This window comes from Scomber japonicus, chromosome 20, assembly GCF_027409825.1.
Source record: "Scomber japonicus isolate fScoJap1 chromosome 20, fScoJap1.pri, whole genome shotgun sequence".
NCBI classification, from domain to species: Eukaryota; Metazoa; Chordata; class Actinopteri; order Scombriformes; family Scombridae; genus Scomber; species Scomber japonicus.
In genome coordinates this window covers 27914296-27942072 of record NC_070597.1, presented here as the reverse complement: position 1 = coordinate 27942072, position 27777 = coordinate 27914296, and the positions used below count along the sequence as shown (strand labels likewise).

General features: G+C 40.1%; 1 protein-coding gene across 1 annotated transcript in view; it reads right to left on the bottom strand.

Annotated features, from left to right (window-relative positions):
- fasn (fatty acid synthase) overlaps nucleotides 1–26920 on the bottom strand; it is a 77367-nt gene extending 50447 nt beyond the window's left edge. Inside the window, exons 1-14 of the mRNA XM_053341250.1 lie at nucleotides 26700–26920; nucleotides 22491–22626; nucleotides 15340–15492; nucleotides 14946–15119; nucleotides 10054–10254; nucleotides 9137–9259; nucleotides 8574–8689; nucleotides 8222–8356; nucleotides 7387–7861; nucleotides 6797–6984; nucleotides 5198–5387; nucleotides 2405–2499; nucleotides 1895–2029; nucleotides 99–302 (exon numbers count right to left, since the gene is read on the bottom strand). Coding sequence (XP_053197225.1) covers nucleotides 99–302; nucleotides 1895–2029; nucleotides 2405–2499; nucleotides 5198–5387; nucleotides 6797–6984; nucleotides 7387–7861; nucleotides 8222–8356; nucleotides 8574–8689; nucleotides 9137–9259; nucleotides 10054–10254; nucleotides 14946–15119; nucleotides 15340–15492; nucleotides 22491–22617 — 2316 coding nt within the window. The 5' untranslated portion in view covers nucleotides 22618–22626; nucleotides 26700–26920. The remainder of the gene's footprint in view (nucleotides 1–98; nucleotides 303–1894; nucleotides 2030–2404; nucleotides 2500–5197; nucleotides 5388–6796; nucleotides 6985–7386; nucleotides 7862–8221; nucleotides 8357–8573; nucleotides 8690–9136; nucleotides 9260–10053; nucleotides 10255–14945; nucleotides 15120–15339; nucleotides 15493–22490; nucleotides 22627–26699) is intronic.
- Nucleotides 26921–27777: the final 857 nt, after the last annotated feature.

Sequence of the window (27777 nt, the reverse complement as noted above, 5' to 3'; positions counted from 1 at the left end):
CCAATAAACACACATAGTAAGTTGCAAATAGAGGAAGTTGTCAAAGACAAATAGCTAGAGTGTGATAATGTGGGGAGGATGGTTCATGTTGAGTGTACCTGCAGTAGAGCATGAGGCGCTATCTCTACCACCACAGCATTGTCAGGCACCTGGCTGAGAGCCTCCTGGAACAGCACTGGGCTCACCAGGTTGTTGACATGGTAGTCAGCCGAGCTATAGAGAGCGAGAGGAGAGTCCCACTCTGACTGAGGGATGCTGGTGCTCACCCAGCGGGATGAGCGCTGCCTTGGCTCCTTGATCACCTACACACAAGATTATGTTAAAAAAAAAATATATATATATATATATATATATATATAAAATCCAAATTCAACACTAAATCCTACAGTCTCAAAAATATTCAACCCCCTGAATAGAATTCCTCATAAGAGCACACATTTGCAAATCAGGTATTGTCTAAAGCACACATGATGCTACATATCAAGGGCTTCATTAGTTGCATCAGGTGTGCTTGAGATAAAACCCCTGAAATACCTGGACTGTTGACAGTGACGTTTCATTGCATGTTAGAAATATGGCTGAGTGAAGACAATTGTCCAAAACATTCAGCAAAAAGGTCATTGCCTTGCACAAACAAGTAAAAGGATACAAAAAGATAGGAAAGGCACTGAATATTCCTAGAGATACAGTTAGAAGTATAGTTCGCAAATTTAAAGTTAAAAAGGAATAGTGGCTACACTACCTGGATGTGGCAGAAAAAGGAAGCTATCAATGGCTGCCACCAGATTCCTGTGGAGGCAGGTGGTCAAAAACCCTCGACTGACTGCAAAATACCTGCAGCAGATCCGGTGGTGGCAGGCACTGAGGTTTCAGTTTCCACAGTAAGGCACATACTAAACACTGAAAGGCTCTATGCCTGTACTCCACTACCGACCCAAAAGCACAAGAATTTGCTCAAAACTATAAAAATAAGTCAAAGAGGTTTTGGGATTCTGTTCTGTGGAGCGATGAAACAAAACTGGAACTTTTCAGGAAGAATGAAGCATATGCTGAAAAGAACACCCTGCCTACAGTGAAGCATGGCAGTAGCTCAGTGATGATCTGGGGCTGCTTTGCTTCCTCTGGCACTGTGAGGAAGCTGAAGCTTGGACATCATTGGTCCTTCCAACAGGACAATGTCCCAAGCATACCCTCAAAGTCCATTAAGGCTTGGTTTCAGAAGAAGTCCTCGAAGATACTAGAGTGGCCATCACAGTCATCTGACTTGAACCCCATTGAAAATCTCTGGTGGGATTTGAAAAAGGCAAATGTAGCACGCAAACCCATGAATATTAGTGAACCGAAGACCTTTGCCCATGAGAAAGGGGCCAAGATCCCTCAGGAACGCTGCCAGAGACTGGTGTGTGGCTGTGCATCACGTTTGCAGCAGGTCATAACAGTAAAAGGGTGCTCTACTAAGTACTAAAGATGCTTGTCCTGAAGGGGTTGAATAATTTTGAGACTCCAGTAGTCATTAAAAGTGACATTTTGTGTTGAATTTGGAGAAACTACACTTGTAATATTAGTTAAAATGGTTTGATTTGTTTATTGCAAACAGCTGCTAGTTTGTACATGTTGCCAATAAACCTAACTTGCACTGGGGGTTGAATTATTTTGATTGCACACACACACACACACACACACACACACACACACACACACACACACACACACACACACACACACACACACACACACACACACACACACACACACAGAGATTCTAATAATCTGCCATGCCTAGTAATCTGGTAGAACATTAAAGGAGGACAAAAAGGAGCTACAGCAATAGAGGTTCCATATATTCACTGTAACAGCAGGTTACATACTGTTGAAACATTGCATAGCTGCATACCTTTTTTAGAGCAGCCAAGAGGGTTGGAGCGATGGAAGCCATGTAGTAGGAGTGGAAAGCAACGCCAGCGCTACGCACCTCTTTTGCAAAGACTCCCTGCTCTTTCAGCTCAGTCACAAACTTACTGATTGCTTCCTGATGAAACATACACCACATCTGTTAATAACCGTCACCCTGGCACTTTTTTTAGTGCCAATACAAGTGTTTCAATGCCAATGTTTCCCTTTTTATTTTATTTTTTATTTTTATTTCAGGTTTTCTTTGTTTTCATTGCTACATTTTATTTTTGAGCAAAAATTTAACTGTCACTGTTCTAGCCCCATACCTCTCTTCCTGTCGTCCCCATCAGAGTAATTTATGTAATTTCATTAATCTATTGTAGTATAATATTCAGCAAATACTTATGAAATAATACACATTTTTGTTAAAGCAAGATCTGAGTTTTTACAGTGTGTAAAATTCAGTCCATTACTAGGGCTACAGAACAGGAAGTCTGATATAATGATTGACCTGAGGGCCAGAGATGGTGACTGTGTCCTCAGCGTTGTGGCAGGCTGGGACTACACCCTGAGGACACTGAGCCATACACTCCTTCCAGGTTAACCCTGGAACACAGACAACAAGCACAGAAAGTAAGAGACGTACCAAAAATAAACAGTAAAAAAGAAAAACTAAACACACTTACAAAACAAACAGTAAAATCAAAGTTGTCATTATTTTGTACATCTGTATATTGATGTGTGCATATCCTATTGTATAGAAATAAACAGTAGGAATAAATAAATAAAATTAAAGCTGCAAGCAGCGATGAACGGGCCCTCGCGCCACCACGCATGTAGGGCTGTGTCTCAGTCGGAGAATGTAGCATCACCAAGGTCTTAATTTCAGGTGTAAATACTTACGATTATGGGAGTAATTAGTGAAAGAATGAAGCAAGTGACTTCCTGTTGCCAGTAGGTGGCGCTATGACTGTCACTAAATATGAGCCTGTACATGTGTTCAGACCAGGACGCTGAACAAGCATCTGAAATTTGGAAAAGCTCAGACCATGTGGAGTCATGTTATGAGGGTTTGAAATTTCATGGCGAGACATCGAAATTCGCTGTGTCACCACGGCAACCAGGAATGACGGACAAAAAAGCTTTTGATAACTTTTCATCTCCAATGTCTCGAGATGATTGTGTGTGAATTTGAAGTGGATGGGATGAAATCTCTAGGACTAGTTTGTTAAAATATGTGGCCTGGAAATGACCAAAAAACTCAACACAATTGAGCATTTTTCCCAAGATGGCCAACTTCCTGTTGGACTTAGGGTATGGGTCCAAATGGCGTTTTTGTGCGTCTGGAGATGATACATAAACCTACCGAATTTCATTCTTCTATGTCAAACAAAAAGGCTGAGGTTCAATTTTGAAATATTCAAGGGGGCGCTATTGAGCCGTTTAGTCACGCCCATCCCATTGAAGTATATAGGATGTTAAATGAACCCACTCCAGACGTGTGTGTTGAGTTTCATTACCGTGGAGGCATCCTTTGAGTTATGAGGGTTTGAAATTTCATGGCGAGGCATCGAAATTCGGCGCGTCACCACGGCAACCAGAAATGAAGGGCAAAAAAGCTTTCGATAACTTTTCATCTCCAATGTCTCAAGATGACTCTGTGTGAATTTGAAGTGGATGGGATGAAATCTCTAGGACTAGTTCGTTCAAATATGATGCCACAATCTGCATTAAAATCAATAATTTGATTCAAAATGGCTGACTTCCTGTTGGTGTTAGGGTATGTGTTCAAGAGACTCTTTGGTGCGTCTTGACATGATGAACATGTGTACCGAGTTTCGTTTCTCTATGTCAATCGGTGGCGAGGGGCTTGATTTTATTGATTTTGTAGGGGGCACTAGAGAGCCCTTTTGCCACGCCCATTTATTCAAATCGCCGGGTCTGGCTTGCATGCAAGCTTTGGTGACTTTTGGGGCACGTTTAGGGGGGCAAAAAGGCCGTTACTTTGTCACAAGAAAAAAAAAGTGAATAATAATCTTGACAGATACAATAGGGCTTCGCGCTGATCAGCGCTCGGGCCCTAATAATAAGACAATAACACAATAAAGTTTCAAACTATCAAAATTTACATAGACTCTTTAATTGTTTTATGAAAACCAAAAGTAATGAGCCTCATCAATAGAAGAACTACAGCCTGGTTGAGAATGTTAGCCAGATCATCAAACTAATTGAAATGTCAATGACCTTTCTCCTCCTGACAGACATACTTGACTCTAGGGCTCTGACTACCATATTACCTAATCCCTAACAACACGTCACTGATGCTTTTCACATGTTAGGTATGTTAGCAGCTATAGTTTGTCAGTACAGTCAGTAATGTAGCAGACTGAAAGGAACAGCTTTCTCTAGCTCAGTGTGGTGATGGACTGAATCTGTTCACTGTTGATTTCAGGCTACGTTATGACCGAGCTGATGAGACACAATGCTGGAAAGTATATAAACAACGTCCCTGACAAGAATGATTCATACTCGTTAGCCACATTGGCTAGCCAGCTACTGTAACCATGTAGCTACTTTCATACATTGTCAGCTAAGTGGAAGCTAATGTGTGAACATGTATTCACACCAACTGATTTTGTTCAGCACTCACAGTTCAGTTTGTCTCCACCTGAATAATTACAGTAGTTACATTTACAAAAATTTCAACATCTGTTTTTCCAGTTTTGAATTTCTGATTGGAGTTCAATCAACTAAAATAATGACTGATACAGTACAGTACTGATGTTTATTTTGCTATTTTATTTCTATTCTCTATTTTGTTAGTGTTCATTTCTGGAAATGCTAAACAATGTTAAATATACTTCATTTAGTTACTTGTTTAATAAGCAGCCTCATATCAGTGCAAAACCTGTTAACAATCCACAAAGAGAATGTCTATTTTCATTCCGATGCAAAAATTCATTATATTGGCCACCATGGTTATCTGTGAATTTTTCCACTCTGAAACTGGTACTGGTTTCAAAAATCCCATATAGGTTGGCCTCTAGTTTCTATACCCAAATCTGCTATCCATCTAGCATGGTTAACCGTTCTCCAGTCGGACAGAATTACTTTCCTTGTTGGGGAAGGTCCTTAAACCACCAGATCATATGGTTGCTTTTTCACTGCTGTATGAAAAAAATCAATACCATCATAGCCCTATTGGACTCTAACAGTTTTTATTCTAAATAACTACATTTTACAAATTAATTATTTCTCCCTAGACAGTGTGCTTATTGAGACATTGAAACATGTTCATGCTTACCAACTGCAGCCATGCCTCCAAGTGGAAGGTTGGCCTCTTTGATGCAGCGCCCCCTCCAGTAGGCAGCCAGGATTGCCTCACTATGACTGAGGGAGCCATCAGCGTAGCCACAAGCCAGCTCTCCCACTGAGTGTCCTACGATGCCATCAGGCTGCAGACCCATCTTAGTGAACAGGTCAATTTGAGCTATCTGTAACAAGATCAGCCACAAAACACACATGGTTTAATTTCCATAATTTGTGTTCAATATTCTTCAAAAACAAACAATAAAAAATAATTAACATTTTTAATTATTAAATCTAATAAGAACAACAAATAGCTCCAACAAAGAGAACTTTGAAGACAATGACAAAAAATAATACAAACAGCACTATAATACACTAAACTAAATAGTAGACTGTTGAATGTTCTTCAGCTACTAAATATAAGTGTTTATGTTCTTGTTTGCGCTCATGCTCTCAGTCGTTTTCAAAATCCCTCACTTGCCTCTTGAGGAAGCCGCCTGATTGTATACAAACTGTATCCTCCCCTCACAGTCTGTGATTTGCTGGTTTTGTGGTTCATTTACATACACTATGCCAATTCAAGCAAGCGTGTAGACAGAGTTGAGCGCACAAGAGATGTTGAGTCAGCAGAGATGCTGTGAGTGAGCACGTGGGTGTCTGTCATGCACAGAGCAGAGACTGAGCAAGTGTGCAGACAGAGTTGAGCACGCATCAGACAAATGTTTGCATGCTCAGATTAATACTTTCTGTTCAAAATACCCTATGCACACTCAGATAAGTCTCACTGCATGCTCACTAATGTGGCACAAAAATAACACCATAGTGTGTGGACTCCTGTTTTGAAGCACGGTGTATGGCATTTTGACTGTTGCCATCATGCTTTTTTGGAGCCAGAAGTGACCATATTTATATGAGAGGATGGAGGTAACCCTAACACTAACTGCTAGCTTGGTTAGTTCACTGCATTTACAGTCTTGTGCAGACACAACCTAAAGCACATGCTGTTTTTTGTCTATTTTACTCTAAAAGGGACCTTAATTTGCTAAATGAACATCATGCTGCATTGTTAAGTGTATTTTAGATTTGGACCACAGTATATAGATCTATATCATGCCATTATGTGTGCAATTGCCCGGTTTGAATAAATACTGCTTTATTAAATTTAACTTGGTTGTGATTTCCCCTTTTTTGCATGCAAGTCTTAAAATTCACTAGTGAATATATAGTAAACGTTTATTTTTCAGGGAATACAAGAATCATCATACTGGTGCGATTGTATGCAACAAAGCCCTAAAAGACCTTCTGCTTCTAAACATGTGAATTGCCCATTGGCTATGTTGTTATAATATCTCTGATTTGAGAATGATTATCAGAAGATTCATTATCGTTAATATTCATTTTAAGATTTAATCATTTCCTCTTATTATATACATCAGCCTAATTTCTCCAGTCTCAGCTACACACATACTTCTGTGGTTTAATTTGATCTTTATCTGTTGTGATCACTTTTCAATTTTCATATTCAACTACACGTAACAGTTGAGCAAATTTGCCCCCAGCATATCCTGCATCTAATATGACATCTACACTGTACCTGTATGGCAGCGAGACCAACAAAGGCATGAACAGTGTCTTCAAAAGTAGCGTCGTCTGCCTCTATGAGTAGGTGAGACACAACCAGGCCAGTGTCCTTCAGGGCTGTATCTGACCGCAGAATGGATTCTCTGAACTCTGGCAGCTGCATGAGGCTGCGGCCCATACCTGCCCACTGTGTTCCCATACCTGTTAAGATAATATACAGTCACTGCAAAAGGTAAGAGGTAAAAAGATAGAAATTTCTCAACAGTTCAGCCCCGAAGTGGTGATGTAGTGTTCAACCAATGTAAAGTTTTTAATAGCCATTTTCTTTTTTTGAAGCACCAAATTAATAATCAGTATTTAGTATTAGACTGAATACCTTTAAACTTTGGCTTGCCAAACATTCTAATGTTGACAAATATTGGAAAGCAAATGTTGGTTTGCTCAGTACTACACAAATCATCTCTTTACCCTGAATAATTCACAAACAACAGTAAACTGTATTAACACTGCAAACAACTTGTTCTGTAGATAATATAATAGGCAATTAATGGCAATTATTTGTTTGATGGCTGCTGGACAACATTTGCTTATTCAGAGACTCACCTGAGCAGATGTACCAAAGCGGTCTACGAGTGGCCTGTACCTGCTGCACCTCCATAATGTCAGTCTGAGAGCCAATCAGAGTGTAGCCTCGGTAGGGCATGCTAGCAGTGGGAGATCCCGAGACCTCATTCAGCAAAGACAGGAAATTGTCATCTGCACTGAGTTCCATCCCTTTTTGGAGCATGGTGTTCACTGCAGTCTCTGTTCGGCCACAGGCCTGAAGTACCCTGGGAAGCACCCTAGGCATCGCAGTCATGTCAGCTGGTTTTTGACCATTCCTCTCAGCTGGACGGAGGATCACATGCACATTGGAACCTCCAAATCCAAAAGAGTTGATACCTACGATACCACCTCGGACGGGAATAGGCCTGTCAACAACTTGAACCCGACCATCAGTGAGGGCGGGAATGTCAGGGTTAGGACTGTTGAAGTGCAGGTTGGGAGCCCAGACTCCCCGCTCCAGAGAAAGCAACACCTGCATGCCAGATAAATAAGAAACATTAGTTAAGAGGCAGTTTTTTCTTGCCACAAGTGCTTGCTCATGTGGGAATGTTGGGTCTCTTTAAATTTAAAACCTGAAGAGTTTAGTTTAGAACCTGCTCTATGTGTAAAGTGCCTTGAGATAACTACAAATAAAGATTGATTGATTGATTGATTAAATCTCTTTAAAAGCATCAAACATTGTTGCAGGCAAACCAGTGAAATGAACTGTATAGAGAATCTGAGCTTTACGTAAAGACTAAGATGTGACTAAAATGTAACTACATATGTATGATGCATAAAGAGAGAAAGATGTTATCCTCAGTGCAGCCAGTAACAGTTCTGCCCCTCTTACCTTTGCAACAGCAGCCAGACCAGAGGCAGGTTCTGGATGGCCCATATTAGACTTGGTGGAGCCAATAAGCAGTGGTTCTCGCTTTGCCTGACAGAACACACCGACAATACCATTCACCTCCTGCGGGTCACCGACCTGCATGTAGAGAGCAGAGATGCAAGTGAAGTAAGACACTACTGATGCGTGACATTAGATGTGTGTATGAAGTTGACATTATCATTCTTTTTAGATTTGAAATATGCTGCATGTTTTTTGTCTTTTCTGTGTGAACTTGGTGTCTTCTGATGCAAACACTTGCAGTAAAAATACATTTTCAATGTGTTTAAAAAAATAGGCTGATGTGTGCACTCACCTTTGTTCCAGTGCCGTGGGCTTCAACATACTCAACCTGCTCAGGAGTGATGTTCACCTCCTGGTAGAGAGAATGAACCAGCTTCTGCTGCATCTCACCAGAAGGAAACGTTACACCTGTTTATGACATTTGGGTGATAATTTCACCTTTCAAAAAATGTAATTTGAAAGTTTTTCAAAAAGCAATGTCATCTGTATACCTTCCACCTGCTCTTGGTCTTATTTGATTATAAATTGTACCTTGAGATTTAGGACTGCTGGTCTGATGAAACGAGCAGACACTTTGGGGCTTTAGGAAGTTGTGATGATCATTTGTCAACATTTATAGACCAAACAATAAACTGATTACATAAACAGACTGAATGGGAGCCATTTAAAATCTAGTTTTTAGACCATGTAAACTGCAAGGACCAGATATTTCTCACATTTTAACTATTGATTTCCATATTACTATAATATTCAATATTATAGTAATATGTTATAATTCAATAAAAATCTTTCTACTGGACTGCTTGTGTCACAGCATGTGTTTAGAGCTTATAGGCTATCAGTGTCCCTCCTCACCCTGCTCTTTGTATCCATCCGTGTTGTTGCCAGCATTCACCACTGTGGCATAGACCCTTTTAGCCACTGACCGCTTCATTAGCAGCACTGCCACTGCTGCCTCAGAACGACAGTATCCATTTCCTGTATCACAGAATGATAGAAATAGACTATACATTAGTAAGCACAGTACACACTGTGTGTAAAATGTAAATAATAAGTAATACAACATTAGATCAACATGATTGTGAGATTCTAAGCTAATAGTGATGATAAAGAAACAAGGTTTAAGATTATAGAGGAGCAGATGAGAACACAAAAAAAAACAAACATTGACGCATGTTACAGATTTGATAAAACTGGGGCGGCTGTGGCTCAGGAAGTAGAGTGGTACCTAAATTGCTCCCATTGCTGTGCCAACGGTGTATGAATATGATTGGTATGAGCAGGTTGGTGCCCTGTGTGGTAGCTCCTGTATATAACTACAGTCCATTTACCATTTACTATACAAGTACTGTACAATATTTAAAACAGAAACTAAAGCAGTTTTTAAAAAAAATAATAATTTCCTAGTTCGTCTGTTAATTTAAACAGTCCTGTTTTTTTTCAAGTGAATGGGAGTGTGTTCACACTTTTGACTGATTCTATGCAAGGTCTAGGACTCCAACTACTGCAGGACCTGGTATTCAAATTATGATTTTATTATATTCAAATTAATTATATTGTGCAAAAATGCAAAAACAAACTTACACCTATTCTGAGCCCAACATTTGAAAACACAATCCTGAAAACTAAACAGTATGAGAGAAGAGCTTTTATAAATATATTTAAATAATTGTTTGGGTATTTACTAGATACTGAAAATAGAGAGCCTTACAGAGAACAAGGGGGAGAGATTATCCCCAGAGCCATGGAAACACCCTGCAACTTTCTTTTACCTGAGGAGTCAAAGGACTTGCAGGTACCCTCAGGACTGAGCATGCCCAGTTTCATGAATTGCACTGAGGTGTTTGGCTTGAGCAGGAGGTTGACTCCTCCAACAAGGGCAGCATCACAATGGCCCTGGCGAATGGCGTGGAAGGCGTTTTCTAAAGCCAGCAAACTGGAAGAACAGGCTGTGTCGATAGCAGTGCTGGGACCTAAGGAAGGAGAGGAGAGGAAAAGAGAGGAAAGATTATGGATTTGGAGTTAGAGACCACATCTACAGTGAAAGACACCTATGAATGTTTGAAACCAGATTTGGGGGTATCTAAGGGCGCACTCACACTAGACAATCGTACCGTGCCCAAGCATGGTTGCCCCCTAAAGTCCGTGCTTGTACCGTGTTTGAGTACGGTACACTTCCCTGGCACGGTACGGTTGGAAGAGGTGTGCTCGAGCACGGTACAGTTGGTCACGCATGCGCACTAGGGATTAATAATTTTCCCGAAAATAAGATCTGGGGAAAAGAAGCCAATTTTCCAGGGAATCCCGGGAATTCGGTGATTTTAAAAAAAAAGGCAATATTAGCTGAGCCCTGGTCATTTCAAGCAACACTAAATGCAACGCGGAGACATTATGCGCATATGGGTTCCCAATCCGACCATTTTTTGTGTATTATTTTATCATTATTAAGGCAAAAGAACTCAATTTATTTTTGCACCCAGCGTGCTGCATGGACTTCATTACATCTGCTGCACGGCTACTACCACAATTATGAAATGTTTATTGTCTTATGAGAGTGCAGGCCAGCGGGGGACAGGGGAGGGGGACATTTGTGCTTCAGCACGGTACAGAACAACTGGCCCTAGTGTGAGTGCACCCTAAGAGTACTTGGATTACCTTTTTTATGATAGAGTAATCGAACGTGTTAGGGCCGCATTACATTTTCAAAAAGGTAATCGGTTATTTCATAACCAACCACTCATAACTTTTGCCACAAGAAAAGACTTACTACTTTTTTGGCAGGCAGGCACCTGGCTACATGCTCCAGTTATATCACTGCGCGTGTTTACAGCAGCTCGGCAAGAAGGATGAGACAGCATTCATGTCAACATTATTTTGATCTTGCACAAATAGAGGATGAGTGAACATTATTTAACATCTCCTCCCATTGTTCATCAGATAAAAGAACCCCAAGTTCCTGACCCCAAGCAGCTCTTAGTGAATTCAGACTTTTTTTATTTTTTTATTTTTTTTAGCCCACACAGTAGCATAGTAGCAAAGTCACAATAAACTTTATATCTAAACCTCGGACCTGTACTTCAGACCTGTAGTGAGGGAAATATGATCCACCGTAAACACGGTGCATTTTATTTTGAAAATTAACCCGGTGTTTTATTTTGTATTTTGTACACAATTTCCTGTCCCACACGATCTGCTCTGTGCTAATTGATGCGCCGTGCTCTGATGTCCGGCAAAAATAGAAGCTGGGGCACCCCTAGGGCCTTATGTGTGCACGTGCCTGCCGTCCGGCATGCAGAGTAATACAAACAAACTAGTGCGAGCGGAGTAAAACAAACAAACTAGTGCGGACATTAAGAACCGAAAAAAAGGATCGAAATTCAAACAACTTCGTAACGATTTTGGAACCGGTTCCTATTTAGAACCGCTTTTTGGTGCCCAACCCTAATCATCAGCATTACAGTGGAATTGTATGTCAAATTTCCTGAGAATATGACCAAGAGGCAGGAGATAAATAATGAAGAGGAGGGGGCCAAGGACAGAGCCCTGGGGAACACCACTATAGTCAATCCCACCTCAAGATGCTGATTAGACAGCATGAACATTGCACAGGTGTGCCTTAGGCTGGCTATAAGAAAAGGCCATTGCTTTATTGTGGGTGTGTGGGGGGGGGGGGGGGCAGAAAACCAGTCAGTATCTGGTGTGAACACCATTTGCACACTCAAGTTGGTTACAACGACAGACCGAAGTCAGGTCGAGACCCCGATGAGGATGACGAGCATGCATATGAGCTTCCCTGAGCCAATATCAGTTTGTGCAGAAATTCTTTGGTTATGTAAACCGATTGTTGCAGCAGCTGTCCGGGTGGCTGGTCTCAGATGATCATGGAGGTGAACATGCTGGATGTGGAGGCCCTGGGCTGGTGTAGTTACACATGGTCTGCTGTTGTGAGGCCGGTTGGATGTACTGCCAAATTCTCTGAAATGCCTGACGGCCTATGGTAGAGAAATGAACATCCAATTCACGGGCAACAGTTCTGGTGGACATTCCTGCAGTCAGCATGCCAATTGCATGCTCCCTCAAAAGTTGCGACATCTGTGGCATTATGCTGTGTGATAAAACTGAACATTTTAGAATGGCCTTTTATTGTGGCCAGCCTAAGGCACACCTGTGCAATAATCATGCTGTCTATGGATGGATGGATGGATGGATTATCTCAGCAAAGGAGAGGTTTAGACAGATTTGTGGACAATATTTTAGAGAAATAGGTCTTTGTGTATATAGACAATGTTTTAGATCTTTGAGTTCAACTCTTGAAAAATGTTTATATTTTTGTTCAGTGTATGTGTTTGAAAAGCCTGTATGTAGTTTATGGACTGGTAAACGGACTGTACTTATATAGCGTATGTGTTTGAAAAGCCTGTATGTAGTTTATGGACTGGTAAACGGACTGTACTTATATAGCGCCTTTCTAGTCTTTGCGACCACTCAAAGCGCTTTACATGACAAGTCATTCACCCTTTCACACACATTCATACACTGATGGCAGGAGCTACCACGCAGGGTGCTCATCAGGGGAATCTAACCATTCATTCACATTCATACACCGTTTGCACAGCAACGGGAGCAATTTGGGGTTAAGTGTCTTGCCCAAGGACACATCGACATGTGGACTGGAGGAGCCGGGAATCGAACCACCAATCTTCCAATTGGAGGACGACGGCTCTACCTCCTGAGCCACAGCCGCCCTACATACAAGTTTATAACTTGTATGTGAGCATATGTTTGAAAAGCCACTTTAGTACAATAAAGAGCTGTAAATGGGACATTGTGTCTGTCATTCCTGTTATTAGTGTAAAGTCACATAGCCCAATTAAAGACAGTGACAACTAGGGATGCACATGGTTAACTGTTTAACCGACAACAGGAACTTTGACCGATTAATACTAACGGTTAATTTTTTTATATTTCTATATTTTTTTACTGATCCTCTTGAATCCAACAGACACGCTTTCCGAGACTGGCCATACTGGCCAGGCGTTACCTCTGCATTCCCGGGACATCGGTGGCATCTGAGCACGTATTGTCCGCTGCGGGTCTCACAGTAAACAGACTGCGCACCAGGCTGACCCCAGAGCATGTTGACATGCTGCTTTTTCTTAATAAAAACCAGTAAAAAATAAAAAATAATCCGCTATGGCGAGAAAGGACTGAGGTTGGCTTGGCCATTTAATTTTGAGGGCTGAGAATTTCTTTAAAAAAGGATTTTTTTCCGGCTATAGCACCAAGCGGATTCACGTAAGTTATGTTTATCTGGTGGCTATTGCTATTTATTTATCTATTTGTTTATCTGGTGGCTATTATTTATTTTATTTAGAATATTTTGATACACGGCTCAGACTTATTTTCTTGGTTACACGGGAGGACTTCGTGCCAGTATACAGATATATTGTTATATGTATATATTTATATTATATTGTTATATACTGTTTGATTAAAAGGGTGTTTTCATTTTGTAAAGCTGTTCTTGTTCATTAGAAAGTCTGGTAACTATTTGATATTTGAGTGTCGTTGATACGTTACAGCTTTGCTGTCTTTTTTCTCTCTCCTTGTTTAATTCTGTTCAGCAGCGCTGTAGGTGTTTGAGATGTGAAAAATCCTAATATTTTGTTGTTATTGTTTATTTGGTTGGTGTTTATTTGGCTGGTATTTGCACATTTAAAATAAAGCCCATAAGAAAAACAAAAAACATTTTAATCGGTTAACAGTTAATAATCGGTTAATGAGGGTCAGTTATCAGTCATAAAAAAAATAAAAATCTAAATGTGCATCCCTAGTGACAACACCACAGAGACAATCATTCACAGTTGGCCAATATCATAGCACAAATCGCATATGATAATGTCTGCTACACAGAAAGATGAGCAATTGCAGAGTGTCAATGGATGACAATAACGATCCCCCCTCCCCCCACCCCCCCACAGTGCAAAAGACTATTACAACATGAAAGACTCATCACACTAAGTTGTTGCATTGCAATTCCACAGTAAATGAGACAGGATTTGGTGTCCATCATGTATGCGCTCCAATATTTCCTGTCAAAATGCAGAGAACGCACACAGGAAACGGTGGTGGCCTAAGATATTAAGCGTAGGGTTGAGACGTGCCACTTTTGCCAGGAAAGCAAGCGCACGCAGCACAAGGAACCACTACTACCTACACCTCTTCCTGAAATAAGCTGCTCAACTAAACTGTCAGTTAAATTGGGAATAATAAGCTATAAGGCTTCAAGTGTGAGTCAGAAAGTAATACACTCTTGCTTTTTATGTTAAAGGAATTGTTGTTGGTTGTAACTGTATGACCTAAAAGGATGATAAGAACGGAGGTGTAATTAACAAACCAGCGAGTTGAGCTAAGATGTTCGGCTATGTTGCTCATGATGTTATAGTTGATTTAAAATAAAAGCAAACGTTGAGCACAAATAAGTGTATTGATCAGCACTTATTTGACAGTGCTTAGGCGTTAACAAGGCAGTGCTGCATTCATTACATCATTATGTAAGTACAAAGCAAGAACCCAGTTGGGATCAGTCACAGAATGGATCTGTCTGAGCTGCCTGGGCCAGCTGGTAATTTAAGATGGGTGTATGCTGGCTCTGTGCACATACCGTTGAAGTCAAAGAAGTAGGAGAGTCGGTTGGCCAACATGGCGCGCTGGCAGCCAGTCATGCTGTAGCCTAGCAGCTCCTCTGGATCCCTGCTGAACGCCTCACCAGCTTCTGAGCCACTCACCCCAATGAAGACACCTGTCTTACTGCCACGCAGTGTGGCCGGGTTCAGTCCTGCATCACAACAAAATTAAATTGTAAACCACTCATTATTTCATTAGGCAGCCTTATTAAGATCATGAGCTCTTTTAAACTTAACAGTTAAAAATGGCGACAGAGAAAATAAAAATAAACAATTCATTCACACTTTTTTCCTGAGAAAACATATACTGTATTAATTTGTATCTGTATCTCTATTGCTCTGAAGCTTTGAATTTCTGAGGCTTTCCATCACCTCCATCGAGGATGGCCTCATAGGCAATCTCCAGCATGAGACGCAGCTGGGGGTCCATGGTGTTGGCCTGTTTGGGATGGACTCCAAAGAAAGCTGCATCAAAGTGGCTTATGTCCTTCAGTTTACCATTCCTCTTTGGAAGACCATAAAGACCTGGAAAAGAGCAAAAGTGGGAAAATGTAATTTTCAAAATAATTCCTCTCAAAGGAGGTGCTAGTAAATGTAGAATTGTCATTTCAATATATCAGAATGAGAGGGAGTGGAGGGATATTGGCTGGACTTGTGAAAGAGAAATACTTTTTTGTTTCAGTACCAAAAGAAGACTGGTCATGCCTAAAAATGTAGAAACAAAAGTAACAGGGTTTCTTCTGCTGATATTTTAATACATGCATGAATAATATCTATATTATCTACATTGTCAGTGGTGAGTTCAATGTGCTTTCAGTTTAGCAAAAGATAATATTGCAGGGAGGGATGGTAAAAAACAAAACAAAGCAGTAGACACAGTAAAATGATGAGGTGAAGAGGTGAATGGAACGGAGCAAGGTTATCGATTTCCCCCTGCTTTCAGTCTTTATGCTAATCCATCTGAATCTAGCTCAAAAAACAAACTTGAAGCATAATCACTAACAGTGCTTGTCACTCTTCTGTGATACCATAAAATGACAAGAAACCTGAAGAGATTTTTGTTTTTAAACAATAAAAGGCTTGCTTTACCTTATTCCTCATAAAGAAGGCCATCTGTCCTCACCCTCATCATCTTTGTAATTTCTCATTTTATTTTCCCTCTATAACTATGACTCCCTCAGGCAATGGACCTCAGATTGTGTTCTTGGTTTCCCTTTCCCTAATCCTACTCCTAAACCCTAACCCTGTTTTCAGTACTTTAATGTGAACTTGAGATGGCTGCCAGGCACTGTGAGGAAAAGAGGGGAGGATTGGAAAGATAACAGTAATGATGAGAGAAAAAATATAAGTTAAAATTGGGCAAAAAAGTACATTTCGATAATAATTTTGAATGAGACCTTGCAACACATGTGGGTCAGAGGAGGCAGCAGCAGTGGTCTGTATCACTACTGGAAGTCGGTTGATGTGCAGCAACACATTTACCAGAAGGCAAGTGACATGAATATACATTTTCCTGAACATGAGATATTATATGTGGGAGATAACCATCACTTCCCCTGTTCACTACGTGGTGCTAAAAAATACACAGTAATGTTGCTGCATATCAAATGTGGACCACATATGATATCACTTTACATTTTAATACCTGCAGCAAAGGTCCCTAGGGACGCTGCCTTTTTATGTGGCATATATCTTAACCACTCAGCTACCAAGGCGCTCCGAGGACGGGACAGGCTCGGGCAGGTTCACTTTACATTTTAATACCATAAAAAAATTATATAAAGTCACTCAAACATGTCATGATAAAGAAAAATAGAAATAATAGCATACATGCCCTTAAAGAACTGAACATGTTGATGTTTGAATGGCTTTGAAAGACTGCTGCTGAAGCACATAAGAGCCTCTCTTCCACCCAGCCTGGACCAGCACTAGTTAGCTTACAAAGCAAATAGATGTACTGCGGCCATCAACTCACTTCAGCTCAGCTTTCAACTGCATCATCCTCACCAGACCGGTGTCCAAACTACACAGCCTGGGTATTAGTCATAACACCTGCAGAGTGATCTGAGATTTCCTAATGGACCGTTCCCAGTCAGTTTGGCTGGGTTCCCACCACTCCTCGGCCCTGACTCTCAGCACAGGGCCCCCCCCCAGGACTGCTCGCTGAGCCTGCTGCTTTACACCCTGTATACCCATGACTGTACACCAGCTCACAACAGCAACGCCTTCATTAAGTTTGTGGACGACACCACCATGGTGGGTCTGATACATAACAATAATGAATCCGCTTATAGGGATGAAGTTCAGAAACTCACCACCTGGTGCTCCACCAACAACTTCACTCAACCAAGGAGACTTTTGCAGGAAGGACAGAGTCTGTCCCTGTTCACATCAACGGGGATGCTGTGGAAAGGGTCGGAGACTTCAAATTCCTGGGGACATATATCTCACAGGACCTCACCTGGGCTATCAACACCACTTTCCTTGTGAAAACAAGCACAGCAAAAACTGTACTTTTTGAGGTCCTTGTGCAAAGTCAACCTGCCCAAGAAACTGCAAGGAAGACTTGGAATCCTGACGACAGTTGGGGAGCGTGCTACGGCTGTGAAAAACATCCTATGTGGTACCTGTGCCCAAGACTCTGCACCTCAAGGATCTCAGCAGCTACAGGCTGGTGACACTAACATCCCACCTGATGAAGACCCTGGAGAGGCCTTGTCCTTGTCCAAACTGTAGTGGGCCCATCAATGGACCCAGTACAGTTTGCCTACAAATTAGGGCTGCAACAACGAATCGATAAAATCAATAAAAATCAAATTATTAAAAGTGTTGCTAACGAATTTCATTATCGATTGTTGTGTTGCACGATTACCGCATTACTCGCCAAGTGGTGGAGCAGTTCAGACGCAGCTGAGCAGAGCTGGTATGGGCAGAAGCGGAGAAAACGGTCCGCCGTCTTCTAAAGTGTAGGAGCAGTTCACACTACATAAAACTAGAAAGTGCGTGCTGCATCCTGCCGAGGTCGGCACGAAGCGCGTGTGCGCACAACAAGCGATCGGTTATCTATTGTTTTTGCGCGTCATATCAATGATATAATGTCACTGTGTGGATCATTAACCTTGTTGCAGTGTGCTCCCTGGTTATAGTTAGTGAACTATCAGCTTGTACTTGCTCAGATCTCACAGTCAGCAGTAGGAGATGAGGAGAACAGCAGGGGAATCTAGCGCACATAGTTTGTATGGTAGCCTAATGATGGAAAAAGTAACTGGTAACTGGTAAAAAAAAAACCCACAATTTATTACTGTAAATATATAGTTTCACAGACAAATTGTTGTATTTTTTTCTGGGTTGTGTATGAAATCATTAAGAATATAATATAAAACCAGTCTGTACACCACCAAGATGAACTGGTTTAGTCTTTATTCTTGGTTGACACTGCTGGAGGGTAATATTGATTTATAAGTGTGCTCTATTTGTGTGACATAGGTTTTCTATTACCAATATGTTATAGTTTGCGATAAATAATATAACTGAACCATCACTGAATGTTGAAACAAGTTTTATAATTTAGATTTTTCTTTATTATTTATCTTTTATTTGTTGTTTCAACAGCTCAGGTCGATTGAACAACAGAACATACCTATTTTTGTGTACCATACATGTGTATGTAATTTTGTTAAAGCTATCCGACATTAACATTTAGTTGTTTTGTTTAAATTATTATTTATAATTTAATATTACTCCAAGCAGCAACATGTTGTTTGAGCACTTTGTTGTATTGTCAATTTAAAAAATGTTTTTATCCGATTCATCGATTAATCGATTATCAAAATAATCGTTAGTTGCAGCCCTACTACAAATGTGGCAGTGGGGTGGATGATGCCGTCATCTTCCTCCGACACAGAGCTCTTTCACACCTGGAAACAGCTTAGGGGTGCCACGAGATCTCGTGAGACTAAAATGTGACGATATATCTCGTTCAAGTGACTGTGGTCTCACAAAGCTATAATTAAAGGGGCGCACCAAAAAAACCCAAAAAAAGACGATTGGTTTTCTATCACTCATTTGCACGTCATGTCTTCTTTTTATAATATCACGTGTGGATCATTAACCTCGTTACAGTGGGTGCCCTCATTTTAGTTGGTGAACTAACAGCTTCTACCTGCTGAGAAGATCTCAGTCAGTAGTAGGAGAGGAGGAGAGAGGGGCAGGGGCTGAAAGCCTGAAGTAGGAGGAGCAGAGAATCTAGCGCAGCTATGGTAGCCTAAAGGCTGATTTATATTTCTGCGTCGGAGCGACGCCATTGCTACGCCGTCGGTGCGACGCCGTCGTTGTCCTTTCGAAGTTCTGCGTCGAGGGAACGTGTTGTGCTACGTGCTCTAATAACAGAAAACACATACCTTTTGTTCATTATTAATAAATAAAGCAACTGCCGAAGGAACTGACGCTTTGACCGGACCAATCGCAGTACGTGACGCGTAGTTAGGATTTTTTGGAGGTGCACATCAGGCTACGGCGTAGGGGTCCGCGTCGACGCAGAGAGCTCTGCGTAGGTACCATAGACTGTATATAAGAAATGGACGTAACATCCGTGACGTCACTCATTGGTTTGTGGACTGCTGCTCGGAAGCCAATAGTATCGAATCTAGGCAGCGCCATCTTGAAAATTTCAGGTGCATGCCGGGGAAAAAAGAACACGGATTCTACTTATATGGGTATGAGGCGGAGTCATGGACGGATGTATGGGCAGGACCAACGGCGGAGTGGGGAGGCTGTGATTGGTTGCGAGGGCTGGATCTCAAGGACATTGGTCAATCAACCTGTCAATCACAACGTAGTCACGTAGCCTGCTTTATCGTCAAATATAAAATCAGGGAGGCCAAAATTTCACAAATGAACACCAGACTGCATTGAAGAAGGCTTTAAACTAGCGATTGAGACCATAAACACATTTTGAAAACGTTTACTGAGGTAATCAAGTGAGAAGTTGGTGAATTCTCCATTGACTTGTATAGAGCTGGGAGTCTTTTTGAACACAAAACGGTCGCCCCTTGGTGGCCTTTTGATAGAATGCAGCTCTAAGTTACTTCCACATTGGCTTCTTTTCAGAGGACAGGAACTCCCCGCCTGGTAGGTACGCCGTCGTTCCAACGCAGAAGTATAAATCAGGCTTAATGATGCAAAAAGTAAAATGAGTCACACTACGAAATTATAACACAATTTATAAGTATGCTTGTGTATTTATGTCATACAGGATTTGGGCAATTCACTTTTATTTGTGTGTGTTTTTTATTAGCAATATGTTATAATTTGTGATAATTGGATTCTTTATTTAATTTATATTTATATATTAGAATTGTTTCTACTCTTTATAATTTACTTTTTGGTATTTGTGATTGTATCTAACTTTTGTATTTATGGTTGTTATTTCCATAAATACCAAAAATATCTATATACTATAAAATGTCTATCTATATGGGGAAACCTTTTACAGTGCTGCATACTGCATATGATAATTATATATTTAGAAAGCAGAACTGAAGTGATTCATTACAAGATGATTAGTTAAAACATTTCAAAATGCACTTGCCATTTTGTGAATATCAAATAAAAGAACAGTCATATATTTCCTCATTGAGGCTTAAAAAATATAGTTAAAATCTTGTCTTGATTTCGTGAACCCAATGTGTCTCGTCTTGTCTCGTGAGCTGAGTGTATCGTCACACCCCTACTTTGCATTAATACCATGCAGATGAATAGTACTTCACTTAATAACAAAAAAGTCATGGGCCTGAAGAACTGAGAGTTGCAAAGCTTTAATGAAAATGCAGAACTATGAAATGAATTGCTAGGACTGGAATCAGATCTGCATTATCTAAGGAATCTGTGAGCTGAATTGTGTTGATTAAAAAAGCTGAGACCAAAACTGTATCATTGTCAAAAGGTTTTCAGTTCTTATTGTTGAAAAAAAAGCATAATGCATAATATAATGAAGACGATGAGAAAGGTGACAAAGATGAACCAAGAGGTGATGAAGAACAGGAGAGAGGCGATGAAGACAGAGAGGTGATGATAATTAGATGCACCTTTGTTTGACGATGTTCAATATCTGCTGAGAAAAAACTATACAACGATCAATTATTGATTAATCATTATTCTTTCATCTTAAAAATGCTATGAATATACAAAATAAAGTGTGTTTCTCCTCAATGAAATATTTATTCCAATAACTTATAGTCCAACAACAATCCTCTTAGACAAGTCAGTTGAAGATCAACTGTTTAACTTAAACAAAAAAGATAAGCTTGTAAAAGTGGCTGAGTCCGAGGCGCTGAGTCAATCCTCTTCTCATATCAATTCAATCGCTACAGCGCTTTCAGAAACACTTCCAAAAAACAATCAAATTTGATAACTTAATCAAAAAACTGAATATTACTCAGGACTGAAAGTTTTGCCAAAATATTACATTAAACAACACCCAGCTGAGCTGAGAGAGAAAGAGGGAGAGTGATTGACAGAGATAGTGTTACTTCACAATTATTTAACTAGAGCCTCATAAAACAACAAGAGTAACTCACCTAAAGGCTACACTGGTGACTGTCCACTACTAACAAAGTAAAGTAACTCCAGCCAAACTTACCCTTGACCTCTTCACTTTTACGTTTGATATGTATGGCAGCTCGTGGGTAGCTGAGTCGTTTTCTCTGTCAAATATCGCCCCCCGTTGGTAAGATGTATCATTGCTGCCACATAGTGAAATTCACTGCATTGCTTCAAGACTCCCAACACAACCAATTTGATACCAGCATTTGATTGATAAAATGTTCATGTGATTGACAACATCTTTAACTTAATTCAGTGATTAGTCATGCCCATCCCTATAAACAATATACTAATAAAAAGAAAATTCTTAACGGTGCTTGTAAAACCAAAAATTATATTATCAATGAACTTTGATTGTCAGTGAGTTTCAATATGATTCACTCTGGGTCTAAAGATTCCATGCAATATACACTAATGTAATGTGTCTCGTAAATGACCCCACTAATAATGCCTGGATTGTTATCAAACTTCTACAGTAGTACAAATAGACACATCTATTGCTGTAAGAGACTAGTAGTAGTAGTGAAGATGGAGCAAGAAGCAGAGTACAGCAGATTATTTATGGAGATACACTTTTGGGTCCATTAGCGCCTGTACTAAGCAATTCAGCTGATAGCGCTAACTCCACCAATTTGCAACCAAATTTTTAAAAAGGGCTGAGGCGGTGTTTAGATAGATGTCATGGTGCATATGACGCTAGGTCAAAATTACGCCGAACCATCGTTTTAAGGATGCATCATCATTCACAATAAAGAATGACAAAGATCAGAGGAACAAAATTTTGACACAAATAAATAAAGCTTTAAAGAATAAGACAATTGGTGGATGAAACAAACCAAGCATTCTCTATTCCAAGCAGCTCAGTAATGCATTTCTGACCCTGAACAATCAGTCAAATTCAGCTTTATGAGAGGACTCACCTGGTTTCCACCGCCGGTCGTCCTCCATTACCATGTCCACTCCATTGATGAGGTTTTCCCAGAATTCATCCAGGTTGTTGGACTCAGGCAAACGGCCTGATATCCCTGCAATGACTATCTCATCCATGCTGAATTACTGTGAACACACAAAAAAGGGATATATCTCACATTAAGAAGGGTAGACATTTTTATACACACTGATGAATGTGATCAATACTTTAGCTGATGCAATCACGTTCTATATTCAACTAGGTATGCCGTTTGTATTAACGATGTACACTGTGCCTTGAGGGCTTCCACACACACATACACACACACACACACCTAAATTTAAGTACCGAGTCTTGTCTTATTACTTAATAAAACTGTAATGGGAACAGAATGTTCTGCATGTGCTTAATGTTAGCAAAGTTTGCTAAGCTACAGCTACAAACTCATCAACTGTTCTGTGTTCAGATGACAGCGCTGTCAGCAGCTGAACATGCTTGGATTTTACAACTTAATAAATACAAGGATGCACACTTCATAAGCTGAAAATAAGTATGTAAATTTTATTTGTATTGCACTCATCAGACAAAAGTCACAAAGTGGCAAGGCATAAATACATAAGTAGATGAACTGACCACCCAAGATATTTAAGATAGCTAGCTCAGTAAATGTTTTGACTTTTTTAAATTTTATTTTATTTATTAAAAGAAAAAAAGGTCCCCCTGGCAGTAATTCTCAAATGTATGAATTCACATTAAACATATTTTCAGGATACAATTGTGTTGGCACTGACTGCCAGGTTTGGATATGTATGTGTGAAAGAGCAATTACAGCAGACAATGTAGTCTATGTACATGAGTGCACAAATTCATGCTGTTATGTGTCTGTCTTGGGTCTTTGTTCCTTGTTTCTAGGCCAAGCCTTTTTGTGTCAACAAGGCCAGACGCTTCCGTCAACCAATGAGCTAGCAGCCTGGGACAGAGCAAGCATGTCACATTGTCAAAGCAGTCGTCCTTCCATCATCCTCAGACTCCTCCCCTCATAGCACACTTTACACACTTCAGATATGTTCAGCACACTGCTTGAACCCACATTGTCTGGGAAGCACATATATAAATTGGAACTTATTGTTGATATTCCCCTCATATATTGCCTTTTTTATATCAAACATTTCTTCAAAATCCTATGATTCTATTGTAATGTAAATAGATACAAAACAGTACAGGGGAAACAGAAGCCTAAAATTAATCTCAACTATGAAAGAGCTGGTGCAAGTGTTTACATATTCAAACAGTGCTAGGAAATCATAAGAATAGTTTGTGCTAAGGCCCACAATTTTATACCACATGCGTAAATAATGCATAATACAGAGGGGTCAAAGAAAAATTAGAAATTTAAACTTAATTATTTATCAAATTATGCTTTGTGTCCTGGTAGCTGCATGGGTCTCCATGATGTTACCTTCATATCCACAACAGTCTGCATGCATGTCTTTGCAAAACATGCATGCAGACAATACACACCAACTGCATGTGTTACTTTAGCAAATAAATATTTTGAAACATGACGTATGAACATCAACATTCTTGTTATGGGACTACTTAGCACATCCAGCTGTCCTGAACTTTTCTGTGGATCAGTAGCTGAAGGGATTTGGGCTCGAGGATGCACGGGCCTGGGATTAGACCTGATGATGCACCTTCAGGACAATATCTAGCCTTACCTGACCCAGATCACATATTAATCCCTTGCACATGACTGCAAGCTGTAAATTGGGCTGGTCAACATACATACCTATACAGTAGAGTTACTCACTATTCGATATACTGGTGTGTCTCCCCACCTCTGCTTCATGCTGTAATGATTATTAAAAATTATATTCAACAAAGATAAGGATCTGTATTATCTTCTGTGGTTATCCCTTACCAAATTCCCACCAGCCCTAACATTCTGGATATTAGACTATTTAACTTATACAACACGCCACAACAGGATATGACTTGTCACAACCTGATGGACAGAACACAATACAGACAAAAACCTAAATTGCAGAATTCATGCCAAATCAGTCTCTCTTTCACACACACTCAAGTCTCCTTAAAAGGCACAAAACTCAATGAAAACACATTTCATATCCTCCACCTGACATGAGTTAAAATTGACTGATTCACAATAGTTGCTTCTATGTGATTAACTGTTTTTATTATTATTATTATTATTATTATTATTATTATTATTATTATATTTATCATCAAATAGGCTTTCATTTTTGTGATTTGAATAAAAAGATTTAAGCAGATTACCATACTTACCAATAATGTGTTAATCCAAAATACTTCTGTTAATTATTATGTTTTGATATTAAATTGGTTACCAGTACAATTCAATTAGTTTTTATTTAATTTAAGCCTCATAAGCCCCCTTCACACATGCAGTGAATCCCTGAAATGTTGAGGGAAATTTCCTGCAGCTGATTGAAAGCAGGGATCAGTACTCAGGAAAATGTGCACCAACAATTTCCCACCTCAACTACATGACAGACCTATTTGGTTAGGTATAGGCATGAGCAGTCAGATGGTTCGAGTTAGGGGTCAGCGGGTTACAGTGACAACATCCATGGGGGCTGGGGGATTGTGTAGTAAAGTGGACATGTTGTGTAGGTCTGCAAGAATGCATAGACCCTTCTTGTTGCCTGGTTAATGCTTTGGTGATTTATCTTGCACACTCCTTGAATATTAAATACATTACAAGAACATTGACACTAAACAACTCTTCATCCACCATGTTCCTGGAAGAGACATATTCCACATGTACATCCAGCCCTGCCCCATCTTCTTCTCTTGAGTTTTATAATGGTTGGCATCCATAAGTATTGCATTTCAGCCATCTGCTGGACTGTCCCTTGCCCCATCTATTTCAGCATTGCCACTGCATGTAGGTGGCAATGCTGCAAAGGTGCAAGACATCCATTGTTTATTTTTAGTAACCTCTGCTTGTCACTTGTAAAATCAAACACTCTGTGCAGTTTAATGAATCCCAATCTCAAGAGCTGCAGTATTAAGTAAATGGTCTTGCGTTATGTTTGAATCATTATCATTTAGGGAATATGGAGCTTGACAGTTCATTCCAAATTTAGTATAGTTCTGATAAGGATGTCAGCCTTAAAAAAGGGCCAATGTGGAAAATGTAATGGCATCGAGTGCACATGGCAGAAATGGAATATAACATTCATAAGTATATTTTCTTTTGTGTATAATCACCTGAACATAATAATTGTTGTATCATTGTTTCATTACATTGAAAGGAGCCCTTATATCTATACAGGGAACAGATTCCCTTCAATTGAGTCCACCATGTTGCACCGCATCCAAGACTGATGTTGTTGAATCATTGCAGCTAAATGTTAGCATCATTATTATTCAATTGTATTTGCTGTCTTGAACACACTCCATGCCTCAAATGCATGCATGCAAATGAATGACTTGAATAACTCATTCATGAATTCATGATTATATTATTAAAGTCAAGTCTGATGTTGCCTTATGCACAAATTAATTTACCCAGCCTATACCACACAGTGAGGGATGCTTCATTAATTAAGTGGTATCAGTATTGGGACTGAAAAAGTCAGATTGGTGCATTCCTAAATATTACACACTGGACCATTAAAACTGCAGCTACCAGTAAAAATGTGTGTGTGTGTGTGTGTGTGTGTGTGTGTGTGTGTGTGTGTGTGTGTGTGTGTGTGTGTGTGTGTGTCTGTGTCTGTGTCTGTGTGTTGGTGTTCAATGAAAAGGAAGGGGAAAAGAGGCGTTATTAGCTCATTTAGCAAAGCATGATGCTGACAGGGCAGGAAGAAGAAATAAAGGAGAGCAGAGTGAGAGTCTGGAAGGAGGCAAGCATCAAACGAACCGAAGAAAGAGATAAGGAAATGAGATATGGCCAACAACTCAAGAAAGATGACGAGACAATAAAAATGATGGAGGAACACATAGAGGAACTGATTTAAATAAATAATTAGAGACACAGTCCCATTTCTGCGATAGTTTCAGCTGTTTGACCTTACCTGTTAAAAGTAATGTTATATTATGAAGCCAAATTTGTACATCCTTATATTTAGCTTTGTCTGCTTTTGTTTTGTCTCGATACAAGAGAAGTCACGCATAATGGCATTGACGAAGTTATCCGAAAACCACAGATAATAGCTGTCAGTGATCTTACCTGTTTTGTCTGCACCGGTTTGCTCCCCAAAAATCACGAATTGTAACCACTTGGTGAGATGTTAACACCTGTTTGGCATGTATTCTCTTCGTTAGTTCCGTTATAAGACTACGGAGGAATTGCTGTCTCTGTCGGTTCCCTGTCGATACAACGTTAGAATCCGTTCTTCTTTGAATCTTTTTCCTCTGATGAATTTAAATGTCTCACATTCTTCCTGGCCACGCCACATGGGCTGACGGCTTGGCTTGGCTGCATAGTCCAATGAGAAAAGAGGCAGAGCTCTCGGATCCAGCCAGTGATGAAGTAATTCGTTAAACGCCCCCGTAGTCACAGAGAGAAAAAAACAGAAAATGTTGAAACGGGGTTACTAGAGTTCAAACGAATTCTGGGCTAGGCCGGACCGGCACCGTCACTCTCGCCAGACTGTAGGCAGCAGCTGCGTCAGCCTATAAATGTTCAAAGTTGTAATATGCCTTAAAAATAAAGTGCGACTAAACGCATTTCCTGAATGCCGCATTTGGCAATAAATTATATCTTTATTACATAGTTGCACTGGATCTAAAACAGCAACTTAAGAAATTGGGCAGCTCTCTATATTACTGTCTATAAAATTCGATTCATTTTTTTCATGAAGGCTGCGTTAGACTACAGTGTTACCCTTGATTCTGCATGAGTGAATGTTTGGTGTAAAATGCTGATGACCTGTTGTCATTTTTATTGTACTCTAAACTTAAAGAGGCTTCTATTAGAAAACTCTCAAGTGACACTTGTGCAAGTGGTATATGGAGAACTGTACCTGAACATTAGGCTACTCAAGCCGAAACTTTCGAAAAACTGTGCAGGAAACAGCAAAATTATTTCTCATATTTTTGGTAGCAGCTGATGGAGGGTACTTGTACTGTGTGGACACAGATTTGGGCAAATCTAAGTATGTCAACAACCATGCAAACAGCTGCACAATGCGTGATGTAAGATTACGAAATGCTCACATAAACATGCTATTATGCTGACAATGATATGTCGACGTTTAGCAGGTGTGTCTCAAATACATATTTCACTTAATTAGGGAAAACGTTGA